Genomic DNA, 20,160 nt, shown 5'->3' on the forward strand with positions numbered 1-20,160 from the left:
GGCTTCAATTAAGATCTCACCAGCTCATGCTGAGGATAATTTTTTGCCCAGACCCTGAAACACAAGAGCTATTCTTTTTTTATCTTTTCCAAATCACTGAGTCCACGTAGGTGCCTTAGTTTTTTTATCTGTACCCACTTTCCTGCCTACAGAAATGACTTCCTACTGTTTATGTCCAATTAAGATCATGACAATGTCATCTTCATTAAACTAATCCTAGGATTTCTCTCCGTCTTTCTCTCCGGTGCCAAATGTCTATGCTGCTAAAAAAAGAGGAGAAGTCATTGTAGGTCCGATAGCCTATAGAACTGTTAACAATAACAATCATTCACTTATGAACAATTGCACTTGGGAGGGAAAACAGCCAAAAGGACTCAATCAGCGGGAATGCAAGTACAATAAAACGAACTTTCTGGCAGCTTTCCTATCCAAGCGGAGAGCATAAATCACAAGGAAAGGATCGTGCGTTCACTGCTCCAAAGTCAAAACCACCAGCACCAGATAATATTGATTCCAAGAATTAAAAGTAAAGGCCCTGTTGCTACACGAAGCTCTCTGGAAAACGTTTGCTTCCAAAGAGCCGAGCCAATCTGGGACCAGCTGGCATTTAACGTAACCCCTTTTTAAGGTCACCGATGTAAACTGTTGCCTTGTTTCCAAACAGAAGATTACAGTCTATACAATCTTAACTACCCTACCAGGCACTTGGCATTTTCTGCCATCAACTTGCTTCAGAACAGGGGAAGCAATCAGCAGACCAATATTAAGGGGTTTTATTATTATTATAGTGAAATGTGTTTCTCAGGAATCAAAGGAAACTAGAAGGGTGCAAAGCTTGACAACGGTCCATAAATCAAAAGGGAAACATGTCTGCTAAAGATTAAATGCAGCATCTGCTCAGTGCAGTCTTTGTTTTTTGCACTGCTATAGAGACATGCATTTAAGGTTCTCAAAGTGCTTTACAAATATTAATGAATTGCTCCTCTGTGAGCGAGGAATTATTATCCCCGTACACTGATGAGAAAACCGAGCTGCAGAGAGAACAGCCATATTCCTTCAGGCCAAGGGGAAAGACCAACAATATACAAGAGCAAACATGCAAAGGAGCTACAGCTAATGAGCTGCTCAGTGGTGTCAGAGCTGAGAGCTGTCTGCCCTCTCATCACTCCTATACACCATCAAACACAAGAACGTACCCCTGCTGACTCCACTTAGTTATTTAACAGTACTACGGAAACACTAACCAGATTGTCCTGTCGTCTTGCCTGGATCGCTTTACCTCTGGCCTTTGACCTGGTAAATCACACACCTGGCACGTGTCCCTGTAGTAGGGCAGCAATGCATGCCCTGTCCGGCTTGATTTTCTCATTGATTAGCAAAAACCAACCTTGCACTAAACCTGTTCAGATCTATACAGGACACTTGATGTGCCAGTCTTTAATGCTGCCATTTCAGTCGGTTTTTCTTTGAGAGGGTGCAGTCCTCCAAGAGACCCTCTTTATAAAATCTCCTCCCCCCGCCCCACCACGGCCTGGGAACTTTTTATTTTTTACTATTAAGCTTCAGTGGTGTGCCTGGCTCTGGACCAGATATGGAGCTGGCAGTGGAAACATCACAGTAAGGTTTCTGTCGGGACATGATTCCTTCAAGAACCATCACCTCTCTTACCACGCACGCGGAAAGGAAGGGGTTGCTCTCCTAGACCCTGCCAGCATGACAACCTCAGATCTTCCCGTGACAGGCCAGAGATAAAGGAGGAATTTTCTCCCTCCATGTGCAGCACAGTGCAATTGGCCAGGGAATTGCACCTTCTTTTGAAGCACCAGGTAGTGCCTGAGGCAGGTTACCAGACAACGGCCTGATCCATTATGGCAAATCCTTTGTTCCTGTGCTGTCTGGCGAGACATCCAGCCTGGCCCTTCTTTTGTTTTTTCTTAAAGTGGCCTGGACAGCGAGGGACGTCTAACAACTGCCGGGCACAATTTTCCCTGGCCAAGTTTTTGTGTAATTCTTCTCAGCCAGCTTTGGGCCCAGGCTGAAACTCAAGCCAGTTGCACCACGTGGACTGTGAGAAACGCAGTTTGCTTTGAGTATCTGCATGTGCAGAGATGCAACCACGATACACGGCACAAGCAAAATTCCACCCACAGACGTCACAGGAGTCTGCACAGAGTCACACACAAACACCTCTTCTGAGTTACTGATTCATTTGCTTGCTAGGCGGGCACAGTACCACCTCGAGCAATGTAGGGTTACACACACCCCAGGCTCGACTGCTACCCACATTCACACTGGAGATCAAAGCAAAGATGGGGAGCTCTCAAAGCCCTGTGTCTAGTTCAGAAAACATGTTAATTTTTTCCCCTTACGCTATTTTGCAGCCTAGAAGACAAATGAAATATTTAAACTCCTCTGGAGCTTATGAGTAAGTGACCCCATTTCTAGCCTGTGTCTATATAAGCTGCGCTAAGCAATTTGAACTGGCAAGTACAAGTTCCAACCTTTGACTCACAGACATGAAAGAGAGAGAGACACACATTAATGCTGATTGCTTGAGACTGTGCCGTCCTGATTGAATAACCAGTGCTTCCTCCTGCACCTGCAGAGATGTGGGTTGGATTTCAATCAAGCCCCGCAAAATGCAAGCCAAGAATGGCTCTCTGCTTTCTGAGGCCGGGCAACTAGTGGAACCTAGGGCCCTGATCCTACCAGCTGTGTCCCGCGGGATCAGGGGTCTGCCTTCACCGAGCAGCTTGCAGGAAACGGGACTAAGTGAGGATAAGGGAAGTTTCTCAAAAATCACAGGATCTCTATATGGGGCCATTGGATCTCTAGAGGGGTCCAGAATAACTGGAGGTTAAAGAATTACCCTACTATGTCGCACCAGTATTTTTTCACACCTCTGCTGTTTAGCTAATGTTGCCCTAAGAGGCTGCATTAAAGTAGCGCTCTCCCATAGAAAATTATTCTTCTGTAAGGAGACGCCCACCATCAGCGAGAAATCAGAGCCTACGTGGTACTCATGATGAACCATTTTCCTTTACACACTCCTTTAGGTACAAAAAGCCTCTCATCCTGGCTTCTAAGTATGTATGAGGGCCCCCTGGCATTGTGACAAGATTGGCTGGGCACCATCCATGATCCCTCTGATGGAGCTTGAAGAACTAAATTCAGCTTTGGTGTAAATGGATGCAACTCAACAGCAGTTGAGTTGCTTACTCCAGGCCCAAATTTGGCCTGAAATGCATTCTTGCTGCAGCCAGGCATCTCCAGAATTCAGCCTCTGCCAGTGAGGAGATAATGGAAACCGAACTATGGCAGAATCCACCCTGTGATTTCCAACATGCAAAGAGTTGACTCAGAAAGAGATTCAATTTTAAACCTGAAATACCAGCCCAACAGGCTATTTATTTGCAAAGGGCTTCTCAGCCTACGTCCCCTACTTCCAAACGTGAAGTCAACATCCACAGAACTGATCCTGTTTCCTTTCCCTCCTCAATCTTCCTGCCTAAGAATTAGCACCCTGAAATGGCCCTGTAGCCTGTTTTGAGAGTTTGTTGATATACACACCCTGTAGCCCTTCTGAATCTGTTCCTCCTTCGCTGGGACCTTCCAAGTCTTACGGAAAAACAAAGAATGCTCCCCAGAGCAGCTCTATGATGATAATTTACCAATAGGAAAAAAACAGTGGAGAATTTGAAATGCCAGCCAAATCGTCAACTGGATGATCAAGGTGCTGAAAGAGCACTCAAGGAAGACAAGGCCATTGCGGAGAAGATCAATGAATTGGTTGCATGAGTCTTCATTGCAGAGGATGTGAGGGAGATTCCCACACCTGAGCCATTCTTTTTAGGTGACAGATCTGAGGAACTGTCCCCGATTGAGTTTGATCTCAGTTGCTAACCTAAGGTCTCCGTTCACCCCCAGCATACTGCCTCTCTTTACGTCAGTGGGAGTTGTGCTTGGGGCTGGGTTTGGTCCATAGTGAAAAATTCTCCTCCCTGATCCATCCTGCAGCTAAGAGACCTATAGGGTGGAGTTAGGTCTGCACTTCACTGGATGAGTAGGACCCACCTGACAAATGCAGGACATGCAGCAGAGAACCACTCGACAGATCCAAGAATTTTGCCTTGTTCATAGTAAGATTTCTGGTTCTGATCTAACTTACACTGGTTTTCCAACAACATAATGCATTGACTTCAAAGGAAGCTGTACCTGCTCATGCCAAGGTTGGATTTGGTCTATAATTTAAAATAATAATAATAAAATCAGGCAAGGTGGCTGAGAGGAATAAGACAGAGCTAGGTGTCCACAGCATCTGGGATCTAATCCTGGTGCTGCCACTTATCTTCTGCAAAATCACAGGCAAGTTTCTGCACTTATATACCTCAGTTTCCACACCTGGAGGAGGATGATAATATTTACTCACCCTCCTGACAGGGCATGAGGATGGATTAGCTAACATTGATACCACATCTTGACTATGGAAAGTGCTAAGTGTCATGACTGTTCCTCCTGATTTACGCCAGCATACGGGAGATCAAAAACAGACCCTGTCTTATTCGCTGTTAAACACATTGCACGGAAAAGTACCTGACATACGGATGGCTCAGGGTCATGGTGCAGGTGGGGTTTATTTAATGCTGTTAAGTTAAAGCTAAACATCTGCTGGGTCAGCTGAAAAAAAACATTGATGCAAAAGAACAAAAAAAATCCGGAAAAGGGAAGGAAAAATAAACAGGAAAGGGGAAAAAGAAGCCACCAAAAACCATCTCCAAGATCACACAGCCAATCGAAACCTTTTTGTATGCAGCTGCACACGCCTTGGCGCCCAACGGGAAGCAAGTCTAAACGAAAGCTCTACGGTAACTGGAAGGATGTTGTAATAAGGAATGCATCTCGTCTATTTTTAATTGCAGCTTCTGGTCCAGCCAGCAGCTTCCGAATGTCTTCATTTACAATATTCCTTCCTGAAATCTGAAAGCACAGGAGGGGGCGGAGGTTAGCGTTTGCAGACTCATTTCAAATCACGCAAATCAAGCCACTGTGATATATACAGATGTGCAGCAGGGTGCCCACAGCCTGCCCATCTGGTAAAAATCCTCTTTCTGAGACCCGGCTGGGGTATGTGTGTGCGTGTTGTGATGGAAATGCCTCAGCTGAAAGGAGGGTCTTGTATTAAGGCACCTGAGTGCTGCTTAGAACACCTGAGTTAAATTCCCTCCTCCCAGGGCTCAGATCCCCAGATGGGAATAACATCATTTCCCCACTTCACTGGTTGAGCCAGATTTTTCCGCTCATTGGCAATTCAAACAAAAATGTTAGATTGACTCAAAACTGAATTTTTTCTAAATTTCTGGTGACTTGAAAAATAAGAAGAAGAAGAAGAAGAAGAAAAAAATCATCTCAGGTCAAACAAAACATTTTGAATTTTTTCAGAATTTCTCTCTCTATTAGGGTTTTTTTCAATCAAAGCTCTTCACCGAAATTGATGTGAATTTGCCACATGTTTTGGTGTCGCCAAATCTGCATTTTGCACTGAAAAAAAGTTTCAGTTGAAAAATTTCACCCCATTCTACTCGCAGGAGAATGAGGAGGATAAACGCCTGCGTGAGTGTGAGGCACTCAGAGTGAACAGAACGTTTTCCCTACTCTGTGACAGTGACTCACAACTTCATCCAGACCTAGGCGGGAGGGGGGAGGATTTGGGAGCTTTCCATCCACCGCTTTTTCTGGGGGGTGCCTTCTCTCGTATAATTTCATCTCCATGCTTCGTGACAGCCACCCACGTGATCTGATTCAAACAGAAGCAGAGCCAGGTTCCCTTTGGGAAAACTCTCCCCGTCTTTATACAGGGAATATTCCATTGTTCCAAATTACGCATAATCATTTTACTAGAGCGAGCAAAATGTCTCCTTCATTTGCTAGCAACTCCCCATGGACTCTGCTTCTTTCAGTGATCTGGTATGGTCCTTTCACAGATGGGATCCAGACTGGTCCCAAGCTATTTAAATGAGATGCTCTGCAGAATCTAGGCAGTAGCATGGCAACAGTTGCAGCTCCAGGGTAACTGATGTGATCACGGTGCTAATAAAGTTATAAAGCTGAATTACAGGAGGCCCAGGCCTGATTCCCTTCTCACTGGCACCAGTTTTACACCAGTGTAACTTTGTTGATTTCAGTGGAGTTGCATGAGAGGAGATTCAGACTCCTGGGGGGTTTGTTTGCTTGCTTTGGATCAAGTGGATGATGTCCATAACTAAATTAGTCCATGGTATTTTCTTCCAGAGAGGGGTCATTCCTAACCTCCATGGGAGCACATTTCTGCTAGGAGGAGCTGGGGAAAGTACTATTTAAAAGACTGGAATAAACTATTCTAGCTCTGTGACATACTGGAGTGGGAAGAAAATTCTCCTCATCTGCTGCCAAGAGCTTTTAAGGCTCCTAAATCACCACTTGTAACTTGTGGCTGCATGATGAGAGAACATGAGCAGAACCAACTCCTCATTCCAGCGGCCACGTGTCGGGCTGTTTGGACATTCCCCCTTCATCTGTGGCTTGGGCTGCTGCAATCTTAGCACCATGCTCCCCGCCTCCCCCTAGCCCCCACAATAAAGAGCATCCAACCCAGCATTTAGTGGGTGGAGTGGGTCATCGGTACCTTTGTCTAAATCGATGATCTTTGCTGGGAAGCTCTTGGCCTGCTCGGCCCGCTCCTTCAGGATGTTGTTTTTGAAATCTGCGTGAGGAAAGAACGCAATTCAGAGGCCAGCCTCCAACAGACCGTTAAAAGAAAGCCATGCTTTTCCGATTAGAGGGATGTGAGATTGTTCCTGACGGGCACTAGGTGCATCTCCAGATCGGTCATATTTGCAGAACTACTCAGATACTGGCAGGGAGGAAACATGTTTCCCCAGCTTAATCACTTCACTGGCACGGATCAAGTCTGAATACTTCAGCGTGCTGCTTTCAATAACAGCCACGGATTGCTTAGGTCTGTAGCGAGATGCTCTGGATTAGCTGGGTGAAGGGCACCCGGGGGCCTTTCCTGATGTCGTTATTTAAAGAATTTTGCTCCTAGGAAAACTCTCAGAAGATGCTGGCCCTCAGCAGGATTTTATCAGAGTTGTAGGAAGCCACCTGGTGCAGCCTGCCCCACCCCCCTGCACAGAATTATATCCCATCCTCTGCCCCCGGGGAACTCCTCTATTCTCTGTTGCTGCATTTCACACGCCTTCTATTTTTCTGGGGCCCATCTTGGGATCTCTGTAGCTCAGCCTCTGTCTCTGTATCCCATGATTCTCCAAGCAGTCCCTCCCTCCAGAGGATAGACTATGGGTAGGCCTTTATTTGGACTGCATAGAACAAAACAGAGAAAGGGCCAAATTCTTCCCTGAGGTACCAGTGAGTCCACTGACATACCCTGAGACACGCTGGGGGTGAGTTTGGCCCCCTATGCTCAGCTTGGTACACCAAAGAGGAACAGGATGACTTTAAATGCAATCTTCCCCAAGCTTGAACAATGAGAAGGACCTCTTCTGGGAGGAGGACCTGATTAACCACCCAAACCAGGAACTCCAGGCTTCCATTTCAAGCTCCTGTAAAAAGAAGGAGGATCCATCTCCAGCTTTGTTACGGGATCCCCCGGGTATGCACACACATCCATGCAGTGACCCTTATGTAAGCCATCACTGAGCCTGGCTTGCATCCCTTTACTTCAGCATAGAGTCATAGACTTTAAGGTCAGAAGGGACCATTATGATTGTCTAGTCTGACCTCCTGCACAACTCAGGCCACAGAATCTCACCCACCCACTCCCGCAACAAACCCCTAACCTATGTCTGAGCCATTGAAGTCATCAAATCATGGTTTAGAGACTTCAAGGTGCAGAGAATCCTCCAGCTAGTGACCCGGGCCCCACACTGCAGAGCTCTGACCATGAGCTCCAACACTGGTTTTAGTCTTCTATACTCTAGGGACCCAAGAATCAGCCACTCCCAACTTCACCTCTTAGGATATTCCTCAGGGTCCTTTTGCCCCTGTTTCTCCTGCACTTCCAAAGAAGAAGCCCATGTCTCAGCATGATGGTTTGCAGCATCCAGGGAGGACCTGATTGCAATGGACTGAATAAAATTTGCTACAGTGGAAGATGGGAGGCAGGGAATGGGGCTGGCTCATGACCTTCCTCTTTCTCCAACTCAGTCAACTGCTGTTCATACCCTCTTCTGGGAGGGGAGCAAGGTCAAGTGGTTAGAGCAGGGACCTCAGAGGCTGGATTTTGGGATTCTATTTCTATCTCTCCCAGTGACTCACTGCGTAGCATTGGACACGTTATTTAGTTGGTCTGTGCCTCAATTTGCCCATCTGTAACATGGGGTTAATGACCAAGTGCTTCGAGACTCTTTGATGGTAGACCCTAGAGAAGTGGCTTCGTGATTATCATCCTTATAACACCCCTTCACAGAATGTTGTGCAAATTTTTGTCCTGTTTTTGCATCACATGGCTTCACATTCCTGTCCATTTTGCTATGAGCTGCAGGGTTCAAAGAAGCCCAAAAGCTCAAAGGGAAAGTAAAGAGTTTTGCCCGGTTTCCCCCAAGCCCATAAATCAGCCCCCAGCTCATCCCAAAACTCAAGCCCCCAGATTCAGTCCAACATTTTTGGCAAACTTGGCCCAAGTTTTAGGTTTGTGGGCTGAGATTTCCAAAGCTGCCTACAGATTGTGGATGGACAACTCCCACAGAAATGAATGAGAAATTGGACAACCAACCAAATCCTTTAGATGGCCTGGAAAATCTCAGTCGTAATTCGTTTTGATCCAAGGGTTGAGAACTGCTGCAGGAAACGTCCTGCTGATTCAACACATACCCAGCCTTATGTCTTCGCTTTTGTACTGGGTCAGGTCGGTTGTGTCAACTGAAAACTCTTTGAGATTCATGTCCTTCCTGACAAAGGGAATGAGAAAAAAAAATCACCATTTGCCAGATATTTTCTACACTTGGTTCCTTTAACTCTCTTCATTTTTGCCGGCTGTTCCCCATTTCTCTCACATCTTTCCCATCACCTCTGCTCCCAACATTCCAGCCAATTCCTGATCTTCAGAGGGGGTAATTTCGGAGCAGTGTATTGGGGGATTGCTGCTGTACCACGCACATTAAAGCTAAGGGGAGCGCTGTGATTAAATCATCACCCACTGCTTTGAAGAGTTATCCTTTAACAATAAAGACCAAAATCACTAAGTTTTAACTGTTCTCTTTCATCACACTTTCCTTTAGGTGTAACCCAGATGGAAAAGCCCAAGGAGATTTCATAGGCAATGGTAACCTTTTCTATAGGTGTGACGCTCTGTACCTCGGGGGGACACCCTACACCCCCATGTTCATCTTTATAAAATGATTGTGTGGGATCCAATGCAAAGTTTGTCATGTTGGGTGTCTTCGGAAGGCTCGTGAGGCCCTGAGCATGGTTGTTATAGTGATGTTATAGTAACTGTTACAGTGATGTTATAGTAAGGTTACAGGTTATAATTTCATGTATATAGTTATGAGGCTGAAAACGTATCCTCATGGCTTAAAGCAAGCCCAGGCAAAAACTCTCCAAGAACAGAGAGGCAGTTCACACCTCATCAGGGCATGGATGGGACAAACCCAGCCCAGCCTCACAGGAACAATGGACACTGGCTCATGCAGCAACAAAAGAATCTGTTAGATCCTCGAGGGAGTCACCCCCCTTCCTTCGGGCAGTGTGGGACTGCGATGAGGTAATGCTCACCTGACTCTGAAGGCGGAGGGGGGGGAGAACGGAGGGAAGAAAGGACATGATAAAAGAAGCATCTAAGTTTGTAAGGACTTTGAAAGTGTTAAGATCAGCTTAGAATGCGTTTTGCTTTTAGTTCATTTGACCAAATCCGACTTGTTGTGCTTTGACTTATAATCACTTACAATCTATCTTTATAGTTCATAAATCTGTTTGTTTATTCTACCTGAAGCAGTGCGTTCGGTTTGAAGCGTGACAGAGACTCCCCTTGGGAGAACAAGCCTGGTGCATATCAATTTCTTTGTTAAATTGATGAACTCCTATAAGCTTGCAGCGTCCAGCGGGCATAACTGGACACTGCAAGACGGAGGTTCCTAGGGTTGTTTCTGGGACCGGAGATATTGGCTAGTGTCATTCGCCTGCAAGTAGCTGGGAGCAGCTTACATGCCAGAGGCTGTGCGTGAACAGCCCAGGAGTGGGGGTTCTCACAGCAGAGCAGGGTATGCACTTCACAGAGACACCCTTGGCCGGTGGACAGCCCTGGTGGCATTACAGCACGTGACAGCACTGAGAATCTGGGCCCATATTCTTCAAGCTGGAGCCTTTCGCTTTGTTCAGTGCTCATTTACTACAGATCGGGGATTCCTACTTACTCTTCATATTTCTTCACGTTGTACTCGTAGCCTAGATGGGGAAAGAGACACGCAGTGAGCAGGAGCAATGACGCCATTCTACCCAACCCTCGGACTGGGGCTGAGAGGGCTGCTCACCGTGGGCCTGGCTTTCACAGCCCAACCACGTGCCCGCCCATGTGCATCCCAGCTCCATTGCCCCAGGACGCCATCCCAGCTACCCCTTCTCCCAACCCACTGACCAGTCATGTTTTGTTCCTAAATCTTCACCTGTTGTTCCACCCTTCCCAGACCAGCAGATGACTGGCAACCAAAAGTTTTGGTCTTCTTTATTTGTCATGTCTCCCTCTGGAGACAGGCATGGACCTTTCGGGGGTCACTCCCTGCCCCATGCCGCTGCACTCACTAGGTCCATGGTACATCCGCCCAGGTAAGACAGGACAGCCATTGAGAACTGTGTCTATCGTGGGCCACAGGTACCAGGCTACAGCCATTAGGTCTGTGACCTTTCCAAAAGGTGGGTATCAGGCTAGATTTCTTCACCCTGCCTTGGATGGAACTATGATCTCAGGGGTCCTCTTCTCCTTAGGACGACCTTGGCCCGGATTCTGTTCTCATTTGACACCGAGGTGAACCCAGTGTAACTCCATTAAAGTGAGTGGAGTGGCTCTGGATTTACAGCAGTGACACTGAGATTAGAATCTGGTCCCCTGGTGTTTGGGTCCCTACCCCACACAAAGACTGGCAATCCAAGGGCACCACTGAGGAGGCCGACACTGCCCCCCACCCCTGCTCGCCATAGTGTACATGGCTATTTCTGTTAGAGTCATGTCTGTAGGCACGTATCTCCTTCTGCAGGGGGAGAGTCACCCACGGCATAGGGTCCACACAAGGCCGAAGACACCAATTACACCTCACTTCGCCCCTAGGTGGTGCATTGGGTTTTACACAGTTTGGGCAGAGGCAACGTGTAACTGTTGATTGTGTGTGTGTGCGTGGGGGGGCAGTTTAAAGGTTCGGAGGGGGGGGTGTGACCGCCCCATGCTCTGATGACTATCACACCCATCTCACTGAATGGTCTCTCTTCAGACCCATTCCTGCAAACCCACCACGAGCCCCATTGCCTTCAGCACGATGCTCAGCAGCAAGCGCTGGCTCTTTAAGCCGGGTAACACCCCTGGAGACTTTCCCATTGGCGCCCTTTCCCTGCCGGCCAGGCGCTTACCTCTCCTCCGGTGTTTGCGGGTAACGAGCACCACAATGATGAGGAGGATGAGGAAGAGGAGCAGGGTTGCCAGGATGTAGCCCAGCTGCTGGAAGAAATGCACCCGGCTCTCGGGGATGATGACGTTGATCACGTTATGGCCCCTGCCTAGGTTTGGATCTGGCGTTGGCGAGAGAAAGCAAAGCAGAATAAAATGGTAGCGCCCACGTGTCCGGAGCAAAGCAGAACACGGACAGGGTGGTGCCCGGTTCAAAGGTAAATCCTTTTTGGTAACGGCTTTGGAACCTAAACGTGCCCCAGCGTGGGGAAGGAGAGAAGTTATTCTTCACACCCTCTTTTAAATGCTGTTGTGCATCGGGGCACAGAACGGCGGCCATTTCCACCCCAGAAAGTGAGTGAGCCCCATAGATACAGGCTGTAACGTCCAGTGGGAGCCTTTTCGATGAAAGGGGTCCCGTTAGAGAGAGGCCTGAAGCTAGCCCCACCTCCGAACAGCCTCTCGTCACGTTGGAACTGGCTCCAGCGCTGGCTCGCCTCATTTCCATGAAGGGACGAACTAAAACCCCAAAGCAAACGCACTGCCCCTGTTGGGCCAACAGATTTACCTTCCCTGGGAGCAAGTTTATGGAGTGTCACAATAACCGCAAATGCTGACGGAAAAGGTGCAAAAAGGGGATCAGGGAGACTGAATGAGTCCAAACTAAAAGGCCTCCTGCTATAATTTAAGGGCTGCGTAAAGCTCATGCCTGGTAAACGAGAGACGTGTGGGACTAGAACTCAGTGACCCAAAACCAGGGTGCTGGAAATTACGTCTAATTGGTGAACAACATAATAAGGGGCGGGGCCACTCCACCATCACTCCCTTTTGGGGCTCTTAACAAGAAGAGACCTTTGGGGGGAAATAAGCAGAGACGGATGGGCAGAGGGGGCTACTGCAACATGGGTTGATTGAAAGAAGGGGACGGAGCGAGCTTCACCACCATGGCTGCTGCCCCCCCTCCACATCTCCCCCCACATCCCTTCTGTGTAATAAGAGTCTGGCTTAGCTGGCCACATTTTGCAACACTGCTGTCAGCCTGTGACCAGAGAGGCAGATAAAAGCGATGCCCGAAACGGCCCGAAACGCCAGGTCTCGGAGTGGCTGGTAAGACCATGCACAGTGCCTGTTTTTTCCCAGCAGTGAGATTGCAAGTGAAAGTCAACAGAGCTGCTTTTTCTGTCTGTCTGATCCTTCTCTTTTCCTCCTAGTACGAGTTTGGCTTGTTTTGTCTTCAAGAAGCCGGATCGGACTATAACAGCAACAACCGCTCCAACCCCCCTCAACTAACTTCTTCTCTTTCCCCCACAAGGACAGTTATCACCATCTCTGTCACCATCTCCGACTGTCAGACACGGGCGGTCCCTTTCTAAGAGCTCCCTTCAGCTACCGGGAAAGGGAACAAGGAACGTTATTAAAACGAAAGCCTTATTCAATACGGTACATTTCAAATGCATTAACCGTCTTTCCTTCTTCTCTGGGTCTTTAATGAAAGGTTTCCATGGATAATTAGTGGTGATTGCCATGCTGCTAAGCAGGCTGAGGTCTCTGGATATCAAACCCTGACCCTGTTTCATGTTGGACGGTGGCAGGGTCATAGGCTCACATTAACACCTTGGGCCCCTTGATTCCATCTAAATTAACACCACACACCCCTCTGGACGTCTCAATTATTATTTCTCTCTTCATCTGAGCTTGGAAGCTCCCAGTTGAGATCAGGACCCATGGGGCTGAGTACTGTGCACACCCATGGTAAGAGTATCAGAGGGGTAGCCGTGTTAGTCTGAATCTGTAAAAAGCAACAGAGGGTCCTGTGGCACCTTTAAGACTAACAGAAGTATTGGGAGCATAAGCTTTCGTGGGTAAGAACCCCACTAAGGGTAAGAACCCCACGAAAGCTTATGCTCCCAATACTTCTGTTAGTCTTAAAGGTGCCACAGGACCCTCTGTTGCTTTTTACCCATGGTAAGAGACAGCCCCTGCCTTTAGGAACGTATGATCCTAAGGATTATTGATCCCAATTAACAGAGCGGGAACTGAGTCACAGCGAGATTCAGTGATGTGAGCAAAGTCAGGCAGGGCCTAGACAGCAGAACCAGGAAGTGAACCCTGCTCCCCCGAGAGTCTGGCCAACTCACTAATCACTAGAGCATCCGCCCTCTCTGCTGCACAAGGCATTAATAATCATTCTTTAACGTGCTCATGTTTAACGTTCCCAAGCTTTTCCAGGGAAGCAAACATGCTGTGAGTGACTCTAACCGACTATCACTGCACTGCTCCTGGCTAGCAAAGAGGGCGAGTCCAGGGAGCAGCAAGGAGAGCCCCAGGTGCCTCTGCGTGAGAGCAGAGCGAGCTTTTCTGGTCGCTTTAGACATGCACTGCACTGCTCCGGCTCTGGATGGCTAACGGGTGAAGCAGCCCGGCCCTGCCAAGTGGTATAATTTATGGAGTGGAAGGAATTTGCAATGCCGAAGAATGAATTTTCTTTTAAATAAAACAAAATAAATAACTAAGAACACAGCGAAAAAGCCAGAAATCCATTCCATTTCTGGGCGCAGCAGCTTGTCGATTCCAGTTGCTCGTCTTCCAAGCAGGGAAGGGAAATAGAGTTTGTACATGGAATGTTTTTCTAGAGCCTGAATAATTGGGTCAATGCTCTCTCCCTCCCTCCCCCCGAAAAAAGAGAAGGAAATATTTGTTTGCAAGAGTCAGGGGGTTAGATAAATCCTGCTGAAGGATAGATAGCAAAGCCCTGAGACATACTGTGCTGTGGGGGACTTCCCTTTGAAGCAGAGTTCAAAGCAATGCCGTCTCCTGGAGACTGGGAATGTTCACACAGCACCAGACAAACGCCAACCGGGAATTCTAACCTGAAAGCTGCTTCAGAGTTAAATTCCTATGTTAGTGAGAGAGAGTAAGGGCGAACATCCAAAGAGCCATCGTACCTTGCAGTATATTCAGGCAGAATTCCCTAATGGCTAAAGCAGGGACCAGAAATCCTGGGTTCTATTCCTGGCTCTGCACTCTCATACTCAAACTTCCTAAGTGTTCTGGTTCCTTAGTTTCCCCAGTGTCTATATAGTAATTAAAAAGGCCCAAATTCTGCTCACTGTTATACCAGAGTCAATCCATTACTTTGGATTTACACCAGTCTAAAGGAGAGCAGAATGTAGCTCCCTCTTTTCTTTGTAAGTGTATTTTGGTGCTCATGAGAGCGGGGGGCTAATAACAGAGACAAATGGCAGGCACTGAGCAGCAGACTTTTCCCCCACCATCCTCGGCCCACCATGCTCAATATTGCCAAGAAAGAACTTCCATCTTTCTGCCAACGTTCCTGTCCTAAGCAAAGGCTATGCTATGCCAAACTGGAGGGTGATTTTGCAGTGTGGACCAAATGACCATCGAGACCAGAATGAGACCACTGGGGCCTGTCTCAGCTGGGACACGATTGCCCCCGGTTTGAACCCAGCTCTCCGTTTGGGTCAGCCTTGCCTGTGTAGCCAGATCTCCCCAGAGCCTTTTTAGTCATTCCCCGGTAAGTGACGTGACACCTCCGGAGTATCGGTTAAGCGCAGCGATGATCGGCTGTCAGCGGAATGTCGCTGCTGAGCGAAGCCAGCGAGTTCATTATGACTCCAACAGCTGGTTTTGCTTTTCGGGCCATTTGAGACTGTTATAAACTATTCAGTTCCATCAGTACAGAAATGCAAACGCAGCCAGGGTCCAGAAACTCCACATTCCCTACGATAAACGAAGCACTGAGCACCCTGACCCAAAGGTCCAGGACCCCAGTTACAGAAGGGCTAATGGGCCAGAGCAAATAGCCCATTAAACCAATCAGCCAAACTTTAATTAAACACTTGAGTGACCCAGGACCCCTGGGCATTAGGAGATGCTAAACTGGGGATCAAAATGAAGAATTGAGGCAGCTGCTCTAGAACAGGTAGGAACCAGGAAACCCTCCAGCTGTCTCTGGGTTGGGTCCTGCTCTGGGAGGAGCAGGAAGTGGGACTAGAGATACATCCCCAGTGCATGTACTGTGAAAGTGACTCCTGCCAGGCAGGCCAGGATTCCGCAGGGCAGGCCCAGGCCGAGCACTTTGCTGCTGCTCCCAGCAAGAGTGAAATGCCAGTGCCCCCCGCTGATCACAGCATGTGTGATTGGACGGCTGGACACACCCCGGCCAGAAAAGCATGGCCCCCTGCGGGACATGGTGCCTGGGCTGGTATGTCCGTTGGTCCTGTCCCTTCATGCTCTGCTCTTTGTACTGGGGAAGAAGCTACCTATATCCTTTTCCTGTCCTTGTAGACCTGCATAGCGCAGGGCTGGATTCAGCCCTCGCTGTGAAGTCTTTTTGCCACAAGAGTTTGACAGCTATAATACTGGAACACACAGGAGTGGTCCACCTGGGAAACCATTTGTTACCAACTTGGTAAGAGCAGCAGGGCATTCTGGGAAGGGGAGGTACAGCAGGGTGCAGAGTTCTGAAAGCCTGATGGCGTCTTCGCTAAGCTTTGTGGAAGAAACCCAGTTAGCCCCGGTTCAGAACCTGAACACTGGATCTGAGCCCTCCTGAACTTTCGGGGAGCTTGGATCCAGATCTAAACAATTCAACCTGGGCCGCTCTCTTCAATGGGCCGGACAGAACATCCAGAACCCTCAGACTGAGGAGAAGTTCAGCTGCAAAGCCAATGGATGTGAAATTCACAACACGGCCCCGTCCTTAATGAGGGGGAAGGGTCTTTGGTTGCCATGGGGTCAGCGTACATTCAGGGAGAGGAACAAGCCCCCGATAATAAGACAAAGAATCTATTTAAACCACTCCCGTGCCTCAGTTTCCATATCTGTAAAATGGCAAAAATAACTGACTTGCTCCACAAGGGTGCTGCGCGCGTTAATTAATGACTGTTGAGTGCCCATGATCCTGCGGTGAAAGGCCCTGGTTATGTACATAGAGCTCCTGGCTTCGGGGCAGGTTGTTTCGTTTGTTTTTTTAAACACACACATCTTGGGAAACTGAGCCAAAAACGTAGAGCCAAAGATGACGCCCTGGAAATGCCAACATCACCACCGGAAAATCGAGAGGCTCGGCAAGAGCCCTGCGTGGTCTGATGGGTTTGTCCTCCAGCCCAATCGTGTATTCCTCTTTTACTACCATCGCTACCCATTGCGCCGACTGTTGCTGGCTGGCTCTACTGGGGATGAACTGGGTAACTCTTGTCACCACAGCCAGGCTTAAAAAAATATTAAAAACCATCAACATCAACTGCCTGCTGCAAATCTCCACATTGTTAAAGGTGGCAGTAGCTGCCACACAGAGGAAGCAACCGCACGGGCAGAGGTTTAAACCAGCTGACAGCATCCACAGCGCGGCAGCTTACTGGTCTTTTGCCTTCCCCTGACATCGCTTGCTAGAGAGGGTTGGAGTTGGCTTAGCCTTTTGTAAACACTGGGGATTTCACTAACAGAACAAAGAATAGATCTGAAACAGTTTTGGGCCTCTTGCGGTTTATTTTATTAAGTATTATTTTTATTAATTATTATTATCATTGACACCTAGCTGTTACCTAGTGCTTTTCACCAGTAGATCTCAAAACACTTTACAAAGGAGATCAGCATTTTACAGATGGGGAAACTGAGGTACCAGGCAGTGAAGTGACTTGCCCAAGGTCACTCAGCAGGCCAGTGACAGAGCCAGGAACAGTAGCTCTATCTAGTATACAGTATCTCTTCCCCATTCTAGTTTTCCACCAAAGTGTAAGCTTAGGTGATGCTGCTTTATGCTACAAGCAAGAGCCAAACCTGCAATATTTCTAAATATCACATCCCCATCTGCACTCAAGCCACTGCACTAAAGTTCCCTAAAATAGTCAATACTAGTTAACAAAAGAGGTGAGCTCTAACATAGCCAGTAATGCAAGAGTTAAGGCACTGATATTCCCACACACATGCTCACAAATCAGACTATAAATCACTGAATTCAGTGGAGTTACACACCGAGGCCTCAATCCTGCAATCTGATCCATACAGGTGGACCCTTAGACCCAAAGTCCACAGGGCTCGGCATGGACGTGAGGGTCCACTCGCATGGATCAGGATACAGGACTGGGGACCAGGCATGCACGCAGCCATAGTCAAAATCCTTTCCTTGTTTCTCTCAAATACGGTATAATCCCATTTAGTTCCCTCGCTCCCATACTACTCCATTTAGGACAAGGAGGAATAATTAACAGGCTTGTTTTATAAAGACGTACCTATCTCACAGGCATGTGAGACTTGAGGGACTCAATGTTTGTAAGGTGCTCTGAGACCTTTGGTTGAAATATATGACAAACTTGCATTTTCAAAGGGCTGCTGCTTTATTTTAACCCAGGATCACTGATTTTTAGTGCAAAAAATTAAGTAGGGAACAGCCTCCCGACATTCCTGCCACCAAAATACCAGGGGTCAGATCCCCGGCACTAGTGTAAATGGGTCTAGCTTCACTTTGCACCAGCTGAGGCTCTGCAGGCAGCAGAGGACTGAGCATAGTTCTGTGAACTGTGCTACAATAAATCCGTCATTGAGATAACGGCCGGATTCTTCTCTCAGTTACGCAGAATCATTCCACTAAAGTCAGTGGCTTCACTCTAGATTTATGCGGGTGCAACCAAGAGCAGAATCCAGCCCAGGTTTCTATTTGCAGCAGGATGAAGTTTCCTGTCTGGAAATGGCTCCAAACCTTGGAGCTACGCCTGAAACTGGAGCTGGTCATTGAGAAAGGTCAGCGCTTTGGTTCTGTTATCTCCTGACATTTTCCTTTTCCTTCCTTTCTCCCGGAAGATTTTTACATGGGTGCGCAAGGAGTGGGGAGGTTCTGTCACGGCCACTCCCGCTGCTATGGAAACAGGAGCCGCTCCGGCGTGCTGCATGGTGTCGATGGGTTTGGAACAGGCACACAAGACATTCCAGCTTCTCTCAAATTCCCATTGATTCAGCAAATCCTTAGCGTGGCGCTTTGCAGGCCAGATGAGCACTCACCACCCAGGGGCCCAAAGGGGGCAAAGCTTAGCAGCTGAACCGACTTGCTTTGCTTTACCCGAGGCCCACTAGGGCCTGATCCAAACTCCGCTGAGATCCGTGGTCTTTAGATCAGGTCCCGAGGGCACAGCAGCCAGTCCCCATGGACCTGTTTAGCAAAGGCTCTGAACAGAAAAAATCCAGCTTGTGTGTCCTTCAAATGAGGTGTGTGTGGGGGCGGTGATCCTGGGCCTGATCCTTCTCCCATTGCCGTCTCTGCAAGTTTTGCCATTGCCTTCAAAGGGAACACGTTCATCTGTGTCGTTTTTTGCTGTTGGCCAGAGGAGACCAGTGGGGGCTACTCGCATGAGTCAACATTACCGAGAGTTGCAGGATCAGGACCCAGTTTGCCAAAGTGGCAGAAGGCTCCTTCCCTTCTTGTACTAATGCTTTGCACACAGGGCACAGTTCAGGCTCTGTACCCATCAATAGCACCCGTCATCGGAGGATCTCAAAGCACTTTATGAATATCAACCAATGATGACTCATGTCACTGCTGCAAGACGTTCTCTCCATCCCGTGCAGGCACAAAGCGATTACCCTGCTACTTGTGTGAGTGCGCGCTGCAGGACTGGACCCTACTGGATTTGTCCAAAGTCACAAAGCCAGTCACAGAGACTCAGCCAGAAAGAGAACCCAGGTGTCCTGACTCCAAGTTTCCCTGCGCTGATCCTTAGACTTCACTGTCTCTTAAGTTCCTCCAGCACACTCTGACCTACAAGACTGCGTTTATCAATCCAGCTGCAGACACTGTTATCATTCAGTTAATGGAACATAGTCGCTTTATTTTATTTTATTTAGTCCTGTGCACTCCAATGAAATGTAAAGGAGTAAAGAGTAAAACCTCTGGCAAAAGTTTACCAGGGAGAAACAAAAACCATTGAACACAGGAAGAACATTCGTTTGCTGCTTAAATTTGAATTAGTGTAAGGGAAGAGAGGGCTCCTGAGATTGCTTCTTTGATTGTAGTAATTAATCCTTTCATTCTTTTTGCCAGTGACAAACCCCGGTGCAGGACCCAGACTACTGATATTATTTTTATACTGATATTACTGATTGAGTCAACAGTGTGCCTTTGTTGCCAAGAAGGCTAACGGCATTTTGGGCTGTATAAGTAGGGGCATTGCCAGCAGATTGAGGGACGTGATCATTCCCCTCTATTCGACATTGGTGAGGCCTCATCTGGAGTACTGTGTCCAGTTTTGGGCCCCACACTACAAGAAGGATGTGGAAAAATTGGAAAGAGTCCAGCGGAGGGCAACAAAAATGATTAGGGGGCTGGAGCACATGACTTATGAGGAGAGGCTGAGGGAACTGGGATTGTTTAGTCTGCAGAAGAGAAGAATGAGGGGGGATTTGATAGCTGCTTTCAACTACCTGAAAGGGGGTTCCAAAGAGGATGGATCTAGACTGTTCTCAGTGGTACCTGATGACAGAACAAGGAGTAATGG

At 47.9% G+C, this 20,160-nt stretch overlaps 1 protein-coding gene across 1 annotated transcript in view; it reads right to left on the reverse strand.

Moving 5' to 3' along the window:
• Positions 1 to 4,951: 4,951 nt before the first annotated feature.
• The window catches only part of MXRA8 (matrix remodeling associated 8), a 38,314-nt gene continuing 23,105 nt past the window's right edge, over positions 4,952 to 20,160 (reverse strand). Inside the window, exons 6-10 of the mRNA XM_065421144.1 lie at positions 11,614 to 11,772; positions 10,410 to 10,440; positions 8,869 to 8,945; positions 6,662 to 6,739; positions 4,952 to 4,977 (exon numbers count right to left, since the gene is read on the reverse strand). Of these exons, the coding sequence (XP_065277216.1) occupies positions 4,952 to 4,977; positions 6,662 to 6,739; positions 8,869 to 8,945; positions 10,410 to 10,440; positions 11,614 to 11,772 (371 nt within the window). The remainder of the gene's footprint in view (positions 4,978 to 6,661; positions 6,740 to 8,868; positions 8,946 to 10,409; positions 10,441 to 11,613; positions 11,773 to 20,160) is intronic.

Source organism: Emys orbicularis, chromosome 22 (genome assembly GCF_028017835.1).
Source record: "Emys orbicularis isolate rEmyOrb1 chromosome 22, rEmyOrb1.hap1, whole genome shotgun sequence".
Classification (NCBI taxonomy): Eukaryota; Metazoa; Chordata; order Testudines; family Emydidae; genus Emys; species Emys orbicularis.